This window comes from Bos indicus x Bos taurus, unplaced genomic scaffold (genome assembly GCF_003369695.1).
Source record: "Bos indicus x Bos taurus breed Angus x Brahman F1 hybrid unplaced genomic scaffold, Bos_hybrid_MaternalHap_v2.0 SuperScaffold_100126, whole genome shotgun sequence".
NCBI lineage: Eukaryota > Metazoa > Chordata > Mammalia > Artiodactyla > Bovidae > Bos > Bos indicus x Bos taurus.
The window spans coordinates 56745-74019 of record NW_020867066.1 but is presented as its reverse complement, the minus strand read 5'-3'; the positions used below and the strand labels follow the sequence as shown (position 1 = coordinate 74019).

Genomic DNA, 17275 nt, shown 5'->3' with positions numbered 1-17275 from the left:
TTTCAGAATGAAAGGGAATGAAGATTCCCTTTCATACTCTTCAGAATGAAGATTCCATACTCTTTAGAATGAAGAAACTAAACCCAAAGTGTTAAAATGACATCACCCAAAGAATTAATGATTGATTCCAGATTTATAGTCCAAGTCTCTTATTTTGTTTCCTTAATGCAGTCTCTCCACTCTCATATAATTTGCCTCAAAAGTACTTTAGTTGACCCCTAAGTCTAAATCTATACCCTTTACACTTCAGGCAGGTCCAAGTTCACTGAGAAACTAGGTGGGGGATTTGCTTCTACCTCCCTCTCCTTCCTTTACCATCATTGTGGCTGAGGTTGCTGCCACACTGAGTATAGGAAGGATGAAGGTGGGTCTCTAGACCCCTGCTGTCATCCTGACACCAGGCAAGATCCCAGGAAAATATGCTTTATTTTGTTATGTTCTTAGAGTGACTTGCTATCACCTTAGGAATCTGGATCTCTGTCTCCCTCTCTCATTTCAGGCACTTCGCCTAAGTAGCTCAGCCGTGGGGAAGACCACCACAGGCCAGATAGTCAACCTGCTGTCCAACGATGTGAACAGGTTTGACCAGGTGAGCTGCCCCTGAGAGATCCTCTTCCATGTCCTGCCTTTCTCACTGGGTTCAGCTCATTGGGATGCCAGATGCCAGCATTTGGTGTCGGCCAGGGTTCTGTTGAGGACTTAAGTGTTCTCTTTACCCAACTCTCATTTCCTCTATGTGCAACTTAGATGTAATAATCTGGATTGTCCTGTAGATGAGGGTTTTGTTTTTCTAGTAATAGATAGGCAGCAGTGTTGCCTGGCTCAGTGAGTGTCCCTAGGGGTCCTCCTGGCATGGCCCTTCTTGGTACGTGGAGTCAGTGTTGCTGCCTGAACTGTCTCCCTCCTCCTCTGGCTGATGAAGGCCTGATGGGCAGGGCTTGTTCTTTCCCCTGTGCCCTGTTCAGTGCCTGCTGCATAGGGAGCCTGTGAGGAATAATGCCAAGTGGGTGGCCCTCAGCCAGACACAGCCTACTCTCTTCTGTCCCCTCACACCCTTTTTTCCACTTACTTTATGAATAGATCACAGTATCCAGGGCCTTGTAGCTATTGGTCAGACACTTCTCTTTCAGTTATTCATTCATCAAGCATGAAGTAAGGCCACTACTCAGTTTCAAGGTTGAATATGATTTAGTTTTTGCTGTGGAGAAACCACAGCCCATTAGGGAGGTAAGTACATAAATAATTACTAGAGAGTGTGGTACTTATCATAATATCAGGTTTTCTTGGGTGCTAGAGTGAGATGGGGGCTGAATATAGGGGGAAGTGAGAGTTTGGGGATGCCCTGAGCTCATTTGTGGTGTAGACAAAATCAGCATCTTCCTTCAGGTCGGGTTCTCCCTGGATGTCCCTGAAGCTGGCCCTGTGCTGCCAGGAACAGCGTCGTCTGGGCTGGACATGGGTTTCTGCTTTAGCTGGTTTAAAACCCACTGAGATATCCCTGTTTAGGTTCCTGTCTGTTCTTTCAGAGCAGATCTACACTGTGTCTTTACTGATTTTGATTGTATACAGTCTCAAGAAGGCTTTGTCTTTCTCTTTTAAGGTAACAATGTTCTTGCACTATCTGTGGGTGGGGCCACTGCAGGCTATCGCAGTGACCACCCTGCTCTGGATGCAAATAGGAATGTCGTGCCTTGCTGGGATGGCAATTCTCGTTATTCTTCTGCTTTTGCAAAGCTGCTTGGGAAAGTTGTTTTCATCACTCCGGTAAGAGAAACACTGGTTTAAAAAATAGGTGATACGTGCTTGGTAACATCCACAGTCTGCCAATGAAGTCGATGCTTCTGTTCAGAAACAAAACCAATGCCTTTTCTAATCTTCTTTGCATGGGTTGTAGACCCTTCAGGCTTAGCCAGTAGAGGCTCCAGCCTTAAGCTGAAGGCTGATCTTTAAACAGAAAAGGTGACGGCCCTCACTGGCTCCTCCTGATACTGTACCTGAATAAGTGGAGAGTCCTTAAGAAGAATTTACCAATGTCCAAGTTATTTAAACATTATTAAAAAGAGTAATAATTTTACAGGCCCATTTCTAGATGAATTTATTTTTGTTAAGCTTGTTTTAGAGCCACCTTCAGGTAGTGTATTTATGTCTTGTTTTATTTCAATGTTTCCATTAAGTTATAGGCACCCCAAGGGCAAGGTTGACCTTAATTGTGTCTTTATAAAACCCCACAGTCCCAGCAGCATATGTGATAGAACAGTGGCTGGTGATGAAGGGCCTAATGGTGATGAGATAGACCTGAAGCAGGTCTCAGAGGGTTGGAGGTGGGTCACTGTCAGGTTGTCAGGTGATGGAGGTATTGTGCTGTTTGAAGATTTTTTTCCTTGAGTTTTTTCTTTCTATGTGTGACTTTACATGTGATATTTTTGTCTATTTGAAATTTCCTTTCCTGTCTTTGCTGTGGAGAGATGTTCCTTATCTTTCAAGGCTCTGTTCCAATGCTACCAGGTCTCTAAAGATTTTCTTGCTCTCTTTTCCCAGTGGAATTAAAAGCCCCATCTTTTCAGCTCCCCAGAATTTTACTCCTATTTTTTTACATCATAGACACTGTCTTCTGGTACATCCGTTTCTGCCTTCTCTGCCCAAGCACAACCTCCTTGGGAAGATGGTTTGTATCTGACTCATTTCAGGTCTTCCTTAGCTGATATGGCAAGTTCTCAAGTTACTTCTTGAATGGGACTGAATGGTTGACTTCCTAATTGAAGATTTTCTCAATTTGTACTTTGAGTAGGACTTGCCTGCGTTGTCATCTCAAAAGAGCTATAGAAAATAATTTGATCACTGATCCCTCCCTGTGCCCCCTGTTGCTGCTACAGAAAGTTATGCTGTGATCACTAAGGCTCATCTCTCATGTCTGTCCCCTCAGGAGTAAGACCGCAGCTCTCACAGATGACAGGATCAGTACCATGAGTGAAGTTATAAGTGGCATCAAAACAATAAAAATGAATGCTTGGGAAAAGTCATTTATAGACCTTATTTCCAAACTGAGAAGGTAAGTTTCTTTTTTTTTTTTTTAATGTATCACAGTGTATGTTTGTACTGTTTTATTTCCTATTTTTACTAAATGGTTTAGAAGTCTTACCGAGTTTTTACATTAAGGTAAATTTAAATACTACCCCTCCATCCCCCCATATGTGGCAAGAGGGTTAAGGGGAATAGTAGAGATGTAATTTTCAGCTGCTCTTCCATTTACCATCTTTTTGAAATACATATGATTCTTACTTATACAGAAATGAAATTCCAAATACTTCTTAATGCTCCAAATTCCAAATAAGCAATGATTCTAAGATATTAGTGTTTGAGATGATATTTAAACTAAAGCTATAATATGTGTTAATATAGCATAAATGGGGAGATTATAGATTGAGTGTACCTGTATCAGGCCAAACATTATGGATCAGTATTACTCGTTCCAAACAGAGCCATGAAAATACTATCTGTCTTTGCTTTATGTTTGTAGATTTTTAAAAAATGTTTCATTTAAATATCTGATGAGCTTTTATACTCTAGCACAGGGTACTTAGAATTTTCTGGGAGTACCCTGTCACCTCTCAATTTGCATCTTTGTGGGGGCCCCACCCTCTGCTGGAAATACACGCTCATCTTCCTTCTTCTCTGGTCTCTGCCAATCCTAACTGACTCCTGCTCATCTTCTCAGGGTCTACATGTGTGTGACTTGTCCTGTCTCTACTGCTCTGAGTTATATGACTTAGCTCTGTGCTCCTGTAGGGATGTGCTGGCTGCCTCAGTCTAATGTCTTGGTGTCTCACAAATTTTGTGTTTATTCTTTTTTAAAAGTGTACACACGCTTCATACTACATCTTTTTTATTTCTTTATTCATTTATTTTTGGTTGTGCTTGGTCTTAATTGTCTCACACAGGATTTCGGTAGTTGTGGTGGGTGGGGGCTGCTTTTTCATTGATGTTCTTGGGCTTCTAACTGGTGGCTTCTCTTGTTGCGGAGCACAGGCTCCAGGTGCACAGGCTTCAGTAGTTGCAGTAGTGCACTGGCTCTAGAGCTCGGGCTCAGTAGTTGTGGCTCACAGGCTTAGTTGCTCTGCAGCATGTGGAATCTTCCAGACCAGAGACAGAGCCTATGTCCGCTGCATTGGGAGGCCAATTCTTATTTACGGGACTATCAGGGAAGTCCTGAGGTTTATTATTCTTTTCCTCTCCAAGTTCATGAGGTCCTGATGGGGGTGGGCATTTTTTTCTGTCATCAATGAGGAGCCAACACAGGATATGTGGTTGTGAATGCTTGCTGAATGTATGTTCAAATCTGTCAGATTGAGCCCAGTTTTTTAAAAGTGTGACATTAAGACTTCATTTAGTTGGAAAAGTGAAGTGGTGATGAAGTGTGTAGTCCTTGGTTTGGAGCAGAGTTCCAGGAGTGCACTCTGAGTGTCTCCATGACATGATTGATGGTTTACCTTAATTTGTGTCCACTTCCTCAAAAGGGGCCACTCACACAGGGCACTTGAATTCATGCGTTGGATGTCAATAGTTCTTAAAAATGCTATTTACTACTGTCCTTTCTAGGAAGGAAATTTCCAAGATTCTGAAAAGTTCCTACCTTAGAGGAATGAATTTGGCATCATTTTTCACTGTCAGCAAAATCATGATTTTTGTCACCTTCATCACCAATGAGCTCCTTGACAACCGGATTACAGCCAGCCAAGTGTTTGTGGTGGTGACACTGTTCGAGGCTCTGCGGTTTTCGAGCACCCTCTACTTCCCCATGGCTGTCGAGAAGGTGTCAGAGGCCATTGTCAGCATCCGAAGAATCGAGGTTTGGTGACAGATAACTTTTTTCCATTGCAGGTGGATTCTTTGTAAATTGCCTCCATTTCTGTGGTGTCACTGTGTTCGAGTTAGGTGAGATTTACCTCTCTCAGTGTCAAATATGTCAGTCATTCCAAACTGTCTTACATTCTCCTGTCTCCTCTTAGGTAGAATGCATTACAAAGAACGTAGGATCCCTGCTCATTTAGGGGCAGTAATATCAATAGCAGTGGCACAGGCTCTACATGCAGTGATGCCTGCAGGGCAATTAAAGTGACCCAAAGCAAGAGAAGGAAGGAAGCAGACTGCATCTCCTGTGCTGACTCAAATGAGATTTGTGTGTGTCTGATGAGGTTTCTATACCATAAAAAAACTATTCCCCATAAAACAGATCAGCCATACTGGGTCATTTCTGATTCCCTGAGTTTATCATTCGTTCTTATGGGACTTCTAGCAACACTGATAAGGGATGGTCCATGCAGTTTACAAAATTTCTTTTTCATAGCTTTCATGTCTTGAAATAAGACATTCAGGAATATCCTTGGACTGTAGTGATGTAATGAGTGACACGGTAATTTGTCCAAGATGGAAGCTTCATGTGTGTGTTGTGTGGCTGTGGTTTTATTATTGTTGATATTAGTCTAATTTTTCTTAAGGCCTTTAACTAATTGGATGAGGCCCACCTACATTATTGAGGATAATCTGCTCTATGCTCTACTGAGAGTCTACTTATTTAAGTGTCCATCTCATCTGAAAAATACTTTCACTGTAATACATGTTTGAACAAATGTCTGGGGACTTTGGTTTACCTAAATTAACATAAAAGTAACTATCACCCAGAGGGATGGTGTGGGGAGGGAGGAGGGACGGGGGTTCAGGATGGGGAACACGTGTATACCCGTGGCGGATTCATGTTGATGTATGGCAAAACCAATACAGTATTGTAAAGTAATTAACCTCCAATTAAAATAAATAAATTTATATTTAAAAAAAGTAACTATCACACCCTCTTGAATCCCTTTCTCCTCCTTTGAGCTCTTGGACGTGACTTTGTCCTCACTAAGCCAGGTGTAAATGGATTTCTTTCCCTCCCTGAGCTCCAGACTTACCTAAAGGGCAGATACAGTGCCTCATTCATCTTTGTAGTCCTCTCAAATAGAAGATGCTCAGAAAATATTTAACTGAAGAAAACTTCCAGCTTCATCATGTCTGGGCTCTTACAAATGCCTAATCATTAAGTATGGTTGTAGTGGAAAAAAGTAATAACTCTGATTCTTTGGTAGATTGTGTGATACACCAGGAACTGTGGCATGAAAGGGATCCTGCAGAAGGTTTTCAGGGAATTGTGCTCAAATATTTGGGTAGAGTTTTTTATTCCTTTCCCAGCAAAATGCAATTGAACTGTCAGAGGCCTGAAATTTCTTCCCATGTAGATGTGTGCAGTAATATTAAAATTATGACCTGGGGAGAATATTGAATTTTCTGGGGCTGACAAATTTTCTTTGTCAGGCTTCTTCGTGTTCTGATGAAGGAAGCACTTGTGATCTGGGCAGAAAACCTAAAATTTCCCTTGTGTATACAAGATGTCTGGCAGGAAGTTGGTCTAGGAATTTAGAGATCTGTCAGCAAGTAGCTATTTTCAGTAAAGATGGGACAAGTGGCTGAGAATAAGAGTGGTGAGAAGAGTAAGTGTTGTCATGGGAAACTGCTTCCTGGTGAAGTAAAGTGAAGTCGCTCAGTCATGTCCGACTCTTTGTGACCCCATGGACTATAGCCTACCAGGCTTCTCCATCCATGGGATTTTCCAGGCAAGAGTACTGGAGTGGGTTGCCATTTCCTTTTCCAGGGGATCTTCCCAACTCAGGGATTGAACCCAGGTCTCCTGCATTGCAGGCAGACACTTCACCCTTTGAGCCACCAGGGAAGCCCTTGCTTCCTGGTGGGTTGAAGTAATTGGAGTAAGACTTTCATTTAGATATTAGATGCTTCTTCAGCCCATATAGTTTCTACAACTCTTTAAAATATTTAGTTGTCTAGTTCATCAAAATCACATAGTTCAGTTCAGTTCAATTCAGTTGCTTGGTTGTGTCCAACTCTTTGTAACCCCATGGATTGTAGCACACCAGGCCTCCCTGTCCATCACCAACTCCCAAAGCCTAGTCAAACTCATGTCCATTGAGTTGGTGATGCCATCCAACCATCTCATCCTGTGTCATCCCCTTCTCCTCCTGCATTGATCTTACCCAGCATCAGTGTCTTTAAACCCATATTATCATACTTTGGAGTTTCTAATTCACTAGGATTTTTTATTCCTTTTCCACCAAAATTCAGTTAAACTGTCTGAGACTTGAAATTTCTTCCCATGTAGATGTGTATAGTAATATTACAATTATGATGTGGGGAAAACTTTGACTTTTCCGGGGCTGACAGATTTTCTTTGTCAAGCTGCTTTGTGTTCTGATGAAGGAAGCACTTTTGATTTGGGCAGAATCAAAAGTGATTTGAATGGTCTAGTGGTTTCCCCCACTTTCTTCAATTTAAGTCTGAATTTGGCAATAAGGAGTTCATGATCTGAGCCACAGTTAGCTCCCGGTCTTGTTTTTGCTGACTGTATAGAGCTTCTCCATCTTTGGCTGCAAATAATATAATCAATCTGATTTCGGTGTTGACCATCTGGTGATGCCCATGTGTAGAGTCTTGTCTTGTGTTGTTGGAAGAGGGTGTTTATTATGATCACTGCGTTCTCTTGGCAAAACTCTATTAACCTTTGCCCTCCCTCATTCTGTACACAAGGCCAGATTTGCCTGTTACTCCAGATATTTTGTGACTTCCTACTTTTGCATTCCAGTCCCCTACAATGAAAAGGATATCTTTTTGGGGTGTTAGTTCTAAAAGGTCTTGTAGGGCTTCATAGAACCATTCAACTTCAGCTTCTTCAGTGTTACTGGTCGGAGCCTAGACTTGGATTACCATGATATTGAATGGTTTGTGTTGGAAACGAACAGAGATCATTCTGTAGTTTTTGAGATTGCATCCAAGTACTGCATTTGGGACTCTTTTGTTGACCATGATGGCTACTCCATTTCTTCTAAGGGATTCCTGCCCGCAGTAGTAGATATAATGGTCATTGGGGTTAAATTCACCCATTCCAGTCCATTTTGGTTCGCTGATTCCTAGAATGTTGATGTTCACTCTTGCCACCTCCTGTTTGACCACTTCCAATTTGCCTTGATTCATGGACCTAACATTTCAGGTTCCTATGCAATATTGCTCTTTATAGCATTGGACCTTGCTTCTATCACCAGTCACATCCACAAATGGGTGTTGTTTTTGCTTTGGCTTCATCCCTTCATTCTTTCTGGAGTTATTTCTCCACTGATCTCCAGTAGCAAATTGGGTACCTACTGATCTGGGGAGTTCATCTTTCTGTGTCCTATCTTTTTTCCTTTTCATATTGTTCATGGAGTTCTCAAGGTAAGAATACTGAAGTTGTTTGCCATTCCTTTCTCCAGTGGACCACATTCTGTCAGAACTATGAACACAGGTTCATGACATTGTACAGGAGACAGGGATCAAGACCATCCCCAAGAAAAATAATTGCAAAAAATGCAAAATGTCTGTCTGAGGAGGCCTTACAAATAGCTGTGAAAAGAAGAGAAGCAAAAATCAAAGGAGAAAAGGAAAGATATACCCATTTGAATGCAGAGTTCCAAAGAATAGCAAGGAGAGATAAGAGAGCCTTCCTCAGTGATCAATGCAAAGAAATAAAGGAAAACAATATAATAGGAAAGACCAGAGATATCTCAAGAAAATTAGAGATACCAAGGGAATATTTCATGCAAAGATGGGCTCATTGCACGACAGAAATGGTATGGACCTAACAGAAGCAGAAGATATTAAGAAGAGGTGGCAAGAATACACAGAAGAACTGTACAAAAAAGATCTTCACGACCCAGATAATCATGATGGTGTGATCACCCACCTAGAGCCAGACATTTCATCCAGGGATGAGATGATGTGGTTAGGTTTAGTGTGGAATAGAGAGACTTGGCCAGATTTGAGAGATACTCGGGGCACATCTTGAATTGGGTATTGAGGGTGGAAAAGGTGGATATCTCATGCTTCACATTTTGGGGCTATAAAATCACCTGGATTCACTCAAATAATGAGTACTAGAGGAGAACCAAACTTGGGGAGGAGAGCATGAACTTGATTTTGAATTCTGACATGCTTAGAAATATCTAAATATTTGCTATAAGGCCCACTTCACTGACTGTCCTTGACCTGATTCAGCTTTCTATCCTGTTCAGTTCAATTCCGTTGCTTAGTTGTGTCTGACTCTTTGCAACTCCATGGAAGGCAGCATGCCAGGCTTCCCTGTCTATCACCAACTCCTGAAGCTTGCTCAAACTCATGTTCATTGAGTCAGTGATACCATCCAACCACCTCATCCTCTGTTGTCTCCTTCTTCTCCTGCCTTCAATCTTTCCCAGCATTAGGGTCTTTTCAAATGAGTCAGTTCTTCATATCAGGTGGCCAAAATATTGGAGTTTAAGCTTCAGCATGAGTCCTTCCAGTGAATATTCAGGACTGATTTCCTTTATGATTGACTGGTTGGATCTCCTTATAGTCCAAGGGACTGTCAAGAGTCTTCTCCAACACCACAGTTCAAAAGCATCAATTCTTCCACACGTAGCTTTCTTTATAGCCCAACTCTCACATCCATACATGACTACTGGAACAAACATAGCTTTGACTAGAAGGACCTTTGTTGGCAAAGTAATGTCTCTGCTTTTTAATATGCTGTCTAGGTTGGTCATAGCTTTTCTTCCAAAGAGCAAGTGTCTTTTAATTTCGTGGCTGCAGTCACCATCTTCAGTGATTTTGGAGCCCAAGAAAATAAAGTCTGTCACTGTTTCCATTGTTTCCCCAAATATTTGCCATGAAGTGATGGGACCAGATGCGATGATCTTAGTTTTCTGAATGTTGAGTTTTAAGCTGACTTTTCATTCTTTCATTTTCATCAAGAGGCTCTTTAGTTCCTATCCTGTTATATAGTTCCTATCCTGTTATTTACTTCCTATGCTGTTATCTAACAGGTAATAGACAATGATTGGGTGTTCATTTTCTTCCTCAGCCTGCCTCTCACTTAGATGGGTTAATGTCCAATTAGAAGGTGAAAAGGGCAGCAAGAGTGGAAGAAAAGGTCAGCTGAGTTTATTGACCAGGTAGTTAGAGCTGGGTGAGGTCTGACCACAGATGGGCTGGAAGTGTGCTGGACATGAGGAGTTTAGCTTACTGTGTGGGGTTGAGCTCTGCTGCCCCGTGTCCCCCACAGCCTGGGACTCAGTAGACTGGATGGTCATCTCCTAGGATTTCTTCTCAGGTCATATCTTGGAGTCCTAGGAAGGAAACCCACCACCCCTGCCTACCTTAGAGATGGTGTGGTTGTCCATACCCACAGGCAGGCCTACATGTGGTCTTCATAGTTTTGTGTCTTCTTGTTTATACATGCTTTTCAATTTCCTTTTTTCATATCGAGAATATGAGGATTTATTATGATTTTATAGGTCCAAGAAGTCCCTCTATTTTTTTCTTAATAAGAAAAGGGATCTGAAGGTCTTGGCATTGAATGACTCCACTAGGATTGTAAATATCTTGTCTCCGAAGCACTGAAAGTCTTCAGTGATTTTACATGCCATAAAATGAGTCTCTGAGGTTACATTGTTCATAAAACAGGTTTTCCATTTCCAGCCACTGGGAACTCAATCTTTTTGGCTACAGTTCTGATGTTGATACTTTCCTGCAGAACCTGTTCTGGGTCTAAAAGAAATTTAATTTCAGCTTTTCCATTAGCCTGAGTCCTGGAGAAGAATCCAGCCAGCACTTCTGCACCTTCATGAGTTGGTCATGTGCTGAATGGAGTGTCATTTAACCCCTGGAAGCCTGTGACTCTTTCCCTACTCAGACCTATTATTTGTGAACAAGCACTCAATAGATTTAATTCCTTAATTAGTGCTTGTTCTTTACTTTCTTCTTCTTTTTTTGAAAGTGGAAAATTTATGTTCTATTGTGCACATACTTAACATTATTTTTGTCTTGGTAACACATTTAAGCTAAAATTGGAATTTCTGTCTAGATAAAAATGTATAACATACATGTGTAACCTTTTGCTTGTTGCCGTGTTATCTCAGACTGTGTAAGGCTATAGTAGTCATGCAGTCAGTGTTTGTACTGATTTGAACCAGCCCAACAGTCTGTTCCTTGCCTTACCCATGATGGGTTGACTCTGTGCAAAGCTTAGTCTCAGTTGGAGTTGTGACTGTAGGTGCATGAATGATGTAGTGTCTCCCCTGTATGTGATTTATTATCTCTCTGGGGATTCAGAGGTAGGGAGTGCAGTGCCAGCCTGGATTGTCCTGAATGGTTCCATGGAGGGTTAGCATTTGAGATGGACTCGGAAGGATGGACGGGGTTAGTACTCAGGATATCCAGGCAGAGGCTACCTGGGGAGTGTGGACTTAGGTACTGATGGGTCTCTGGGTGTGTTAAGTGTGGTGGACGCTCAGAGGTGCTGTAAAGAGATCAGGAAGAAGTGGTGTTGGGATCGGTTTGATGGTGTTGAGGAGGGCTGGGGAAGGAACCAGCAAAATAAAAGTTGTATTAATATTTTCAGTGGTTAATAGTGGGTGAAATTCTGAAATCATATTGTTTTGAGAGAAAAGCATTGGGAGAGGGATGAGCTGTGTCAGAACAGGTGAGACCTGGTACCTGGCTGACTATGGAAGAGGTGGTGTGGAGAGAGAACTCGGGCTGCGATGGTTGAGAGTCTGCAGAGGAGTCCTCAGACCACCGTCCGTCCACCCTGTCTCCTGCTGGACTCGGGCTCGGGGCGGGGAGGAGGAGCCATGCCCAGTGTTAGGCTCTCAGTGAGCCTGCATGAGAGGAGGAGGGAACAAGTAGTGGCGTCTCCCACCAGCTGGTCTTTGAGAGAGATGCAGGAATCACAATGTCTTTCTTTTCTTGCATAGAAGCAGGTTTTCATGTTCAGTTTTTACCAGTTGTTCTTTTGTAGTAGAAGATCACAATCACATTTATGATTTGGGGGCATGATATTATGGGTGTCAAGGACTTTAAATGTGTTTATGATTTTTAGGGTAATAGGTTACTGTTTATGTGTTGTTTTTCTTTCTCCCACATCCTCAGATGCTTATTTCAGTTTCCTCCTATGTTGCTTTGGACTCAGTTTGCCTATGAATCCTAGAATTACCCATGTTAAAGCTGCTTATACAGATAGTTTATTTTTCTCTCATGCAAGTGTCCTTATAAGGCTCTGTTATGGGTTTCCTCAGCAGTGGCTACAGGACTGGAAAAAGTCAGTTTTCATTCCAATCTCAAAGAAAGGCAATGCCAAAGAATGCTCAAACTACAGCACAATTGCACTCATCTCACACGCTAGTAAAGTAATGCTCAAAATTCTGCAATCCAGGCTTCAGCAGTACGTGAGCCATGAACTTCCAGTTGTTCAAGCTGGTTTTACAAAAGGCAGAGGAACCAGAGATCAAATTGCCAACATCTGCTGGATCATCGAAAAAGCAAGAGAGTTCCAGAAAAACATCTATTTCTGCTTTATTGACTATGCCAAAGCCTTTGACTGTGGATCACAATAAACTGTGGAAAATTCTGAAAGAGATGGGAGTACCAGACCACCTGACCTGCCTCTTGAGAAACCTACATGCAGGTCAGGAAGCAACAGTTAGAACTGGACATGGAACAACAGACTGGTTCCAAATAGGAAAAGGAGTAGTACATCAAGGCTGTATATTGTCATCCTGCTTATTTAACTTCTATGCAGAGTACATCATACGAAATGCTGGTCTGGAAGAAGCATAAGCTGGAATCAAGATTGCTGGGAGAAATATCAATAACCTCAGATATGCAGATGACACCACCCTTATGGCAGAAAGTGAAGAGGAACCAAAAAGCCTCCTGATGAAAGTGAAAGAGGAGAGTGAAAAAGTGGGCTTAAAGCTCAATGTTCAGAAAACGAAGATCATGGCATCTGGTCCCATCGCTTCATGGGAAATCGATGGGGAAACAGTGGAAACAGTGTCAGACTTTATTTTTCTGGGCTCCAAAATCACTGCAGATGGTGACTGCAGCCATGAAATGAAAAGACGCTTACTCCTTGGAAGGAAAGTTATGACCAACCTAGATAGCATATTCAAAAGCAGAGACATTATTTTGCCAACAAAGGTCTGTCTCGTCAAGGCTATAGTTTTTCCAGTGGTCATGTATGGATGTGAAAGTTGGACTGTGAGGAAAGCTGAGCACTGAAGAATTGATGCTTTTGAACTCTGGTGTTGGAGAAGACTCTTGAGAGTCCCTTGGACTGCAAGGAGATCCATCGTGTCTATCTTAAAGGAGATCAGTCCTGAGTGTTCTTTGGAAGTACTGATGCTGAAGCTGAAACTCCAATACTTTGGCCACCTCATGCAAAGAGTTGATTCATTGGAAAAGACCCTGATGCTGGGAGGGATTGGGAGCAGGAGGAGAAGGGGACGACAGAGGATGAGATGCCTGGATGGGATCACTGACTCGATGGACATGAGTTTGCGTGGACTTCGGAAGTTAGTGATGGACAGGGAGGTCTGGCATACTGTGATTCATGGGGTCGCAAAGAGTCGGACATGACTGAGCGACTGAACTGAACTAACTGATGGGTTTCCTGGGGCTGCTGTAACCAAGTACTACAAACAGGTGCTTAAAACCCCAGAAATTGATTGTTTCTCAGTCCTGGAGCCTAGAAGTCTGAAGTCAAGGAGTCAGCAGGGTCACCATCCCTCTGAATCCTGCAAGAGGGAATCCTTCCTCGCCTCTGTTGGATTTGAGGCCTACCCTACTCCCGTGTGATCTCACCTTAATTGATTACATCTGCAGCAACCCTGTTTTTAAGTCATATTTTGAGGTAATAATTTAGGATTTCAGTAGACTTTTTTTTGTGGGAATCATCCTCCATGGTGTTAACGACTCAGACTCTTTTTTTTAAGCAAAAATTTAATTATATCTGTGCTGGGTCTTCATTGCTGCACAGATTTTTCTCCAGCTGTGGCAAGCAAGCTTCTCACTGTGGTGACTTCTCTTGTGGAGCATGGGCTCCAGGTGCCCAGGCTTCGGTAGTTGTGGCACTTGGGCTCTAGAGCTCAGACTCAGTAGTTGTGGCACATGGGCTTAGTTGCTCTGTGGCATGTAGAATCTCCTGGACCAGGGATCAAATTCGTGTCCCCTGCACTGACAGGCAGATTCTTATCTACTGCATCACTAGGGAGGTCCCAGACTCTTTCTTGTTACTCTATTGTGTATGGCCTTGACCAAGCCAGCAGCCTCCAGAGCCCAGGCCATGGGGCAGAGGAAGGTTCTGGACATTGTCACTCTCCACTGATCTGGATTTAATCACGTGGCTGCTTGTATCTGCTTGGGAGCCTGGAGAGCGAGGGCTTCCTTCCAGGCTGCAGATAAAATCTGGGGTTTGGAAAGAATGAGAGCAGATTTTGAGGACAGCCAGCAGTCTCTGCCACATTTTCATGGTTCTTGGAGGAGGTGATGGCACTGGGGTTGTCTCAGTTGTTTACTCTATTTCTCTGCCATAGTAGCTTTTCTTGTTGGATTATGTCTAGCATTTGAAGGACAGGAGGGAGTTTTCCTGCATAAGATTATGCTAGCTTTGTAGTGGTTCTCAGGAGTTGGTTTTAATCAGCTACATTCCACTGAATAACTGCTAAGCAATGTGAACATGGCAAGAAGTGGGAGCTACAGTCATTCCTGTTGTAGGACAGAGGGCAGTGTCCAAGAAGAAGAGACAGTGATTGTGGAAAGATGCTTGTAAAATATTTTTAAGAGAAATTTAAGAACACTTCATTTTTAGAATAACGACTTAAGTGATAATTAATGGAAAACAATGATACTGACTTAAAAACATTAGGAAAAAAGCAGAGTGTATTTAAGTGTCTAGAGAAAGGTCATGATGCAAAACAGGCAAAACAGGTCATGATGCAAAACAGGGTTTTCGTTTGGCATCTCTGCCATTGGTCTTGTTGTCCCAGCCTGTCCTGTGCCCGTTGATCACTGAAGGCCTGGGCATGGCCTTCCTCGCTGTGTTCCTAGCAGTGTCAATGGTGCTTGGCATATGGTGGGATTCAATATTTATGGAATCATTTCATACCAATTCTCCTGTTTGTTATTAGTAACTCAAAAGTTAAACAATAAAAATATCCAGGTTCTAAATGTGTTGAAGTTTGGAGTCATATTTTCTCTTTAAGGAGTAACCAGGATACTTGTTGAGAAAGTAACTACTTTGATCATGGCCAGGAACTGTTTATTTTATTTATATATATATATATATATATATATATATATATATATCTGCACATTTATATATATATAGGGCTTCCCAGGTGGTACTAGTGGTACTAGTGGTAAATAACCTTATGTTTATATGACTTCCCAGGTGGCACAGTAGTAAAGAATACTCCTGGCAATGCAGGAGATGCAAGAAATGCAGGTTTGATCCCTAGGTTGGGAAGATAGCCCAGAGAAGGAAATGGCAACCCATTCCAGTATTCTTGCCCAGAAAATCCCATGCAGGTCTCAGAAGAGTAATACTTGACTGAGCAATTAAAAAACAGTGTTTGTATATAAAATATTCTTATATGTGTTTTATATATAAATATGGTTATATATATACATATATATGTATATAAAAGACTTTATGCATACTATATATACTACATTAATGATTATGTATACCATATGATATATATTATTCTATATAATATATATTATTTAGTATGTTCTGATATGAAACAAAACTAGTTTAAGTACAGCTGACAAAATGATATGTAGGCTGTATAAAATCTTCTATTATAAATTCCAGGAAAGCAATTATTTTTGTTTGTGCTTTGTTCTTGCAGTTTAACAATATGTGTTTCTCCTTTTTCTGTAGAACTTCCTATTACTTGATGAGATACCACAGCTTAACCCTCAGCTGCTATCAGATGGTGAAATGATAGTGGACATGAATGATTTCACTGCTTCTTGGGATAAGGTAACAAGTCCTCCACCCCAAGATCATGACTACTAATTGACAACTGAAGACATAGGTTTATGGGAGAATGATGAGGTTTTCCACATGGTGTAAAATGTGATTTGCCCATATATTGAGAGTATGTTATAAAAATTCTCAAAATCAGGAATAAGGTTTGCAGCTAATGGAGATTAAGTGTAAAAATCAGCCTAAGAAGTTTGACGTGTTGCTCTTTATTTCATTTTCAAGAGAGCTTTCAAAGTATTAGCACATTTTGAATTTAAAGTACATGTGTTTATGATGTTAAAATTTACAGGACTGGATGGACAAAATGCTGCAGTGTAGAATGGTTTAACTAATGAATACACAGACAGTTGCTAAAGAGGCTTTGGGGAATTAGTGCACATTTTTTGCCTTGATTATCAGATCACTTTATTGTATATGCAGTGAGGCCATGATCTGGATCTTTGCTGTGGGGTAGAGTGGGGGCTCCCCCATCCTAAGCTTCTGGATGGTTCTGACTACTTTCATAGGAGCCAGGGGCAGGAAGGAAGCAGCAGGTATGGGTAGTGAGCACCAGTGATTCCTAGTTGAAGGGCTGCAGTGTGTGGAAACTGACAGGGAGAACTGGTGATTTTCCAACACTTAGTTTATTTATGACTTTCTGGCAAACAGAAAAAAACAAGGGTCTGCTTTCAAAATTGCACATGCAATGCTGCCTCTTTTATCAATGATTGAAATGTTCCTGCCTCCATGGTTCCCTGGTCCTCTGTGCACATCCTCCTGTATCAGCGTGGATTAGTCAGGAATAAAGAACCCCACCATGGGAGAGGGAGTTCCATGCAGGGAATTAGTTACATAGATGATAAGAGTGGGGAAAAGCAGAAACAGCAAAATGGTGGTGGGTGAGACAACCCAGAAATTAGCAAAGGCAGGAAACTGTTCCCACCCAAGAGCCAGGAGGACTCAGGAAGATGTCTCTACCAGAGGGTCCACTCTCCAGAGCAGAGCTCAGAAGCCTGGCTGCTGTCAGAGTGCGGACCATAGGGCAAGTGTCTAGACTCTGTAGACTCCTCCTGTCTTTCATGCCTGTGACTGTTTTGCCACCTGCATGGTGTTCACCAACTTCTGATTAAGTGCCTGCCATCTCCATCAATAGCACAGTAGGATAATATGTTCCCGAATATATAAAACCACAGCCCTATGCCAGTTGCATGCGGCAACTCACAGAAGGTGCCTGACCTATCCTGAGAGTTTCTCATACCTTATTCCGGTAGATTTACCTCCTGCTTCATATTTCTCATCACAGTACTCTTGAAGCATTTATGGAAAGCACTAAAATTCCATTATAAA

The 17275-nt window shown here is 41.9% G+C and overlaps 1 protein-coding gene across 1 annotated transcript in view; it reads left to right on the top strand.

Moving 5' to 3' along the window:
- Positions 1-17275, top strand: part of LOC113888425 (multidrug resistance-associated protein 4-like) — a 93423-nt gene that overhangs the window by 25398 nt on the left and 50750 nt on the right. Inside the window, exons 5-9 of the mRNA XM_027535551.1 lie at positions 500-589; positions 1601-1764; positions 2924-3049; positions 4597-4846; positions 15842-15943. Coding sequence (XP_027391352.1) covers positions 500-589; positions 1601-1764; positions 2924-3049; positions 4597-4846; positions 15842-15943 — 732 coding nt within the window. The remainder of the gene's footprint in view (positions 1-499; positions 590-1600; positions 1765-2923; positions 3050-4596; positions 4847-15841; positions 15944-17275) is intronic.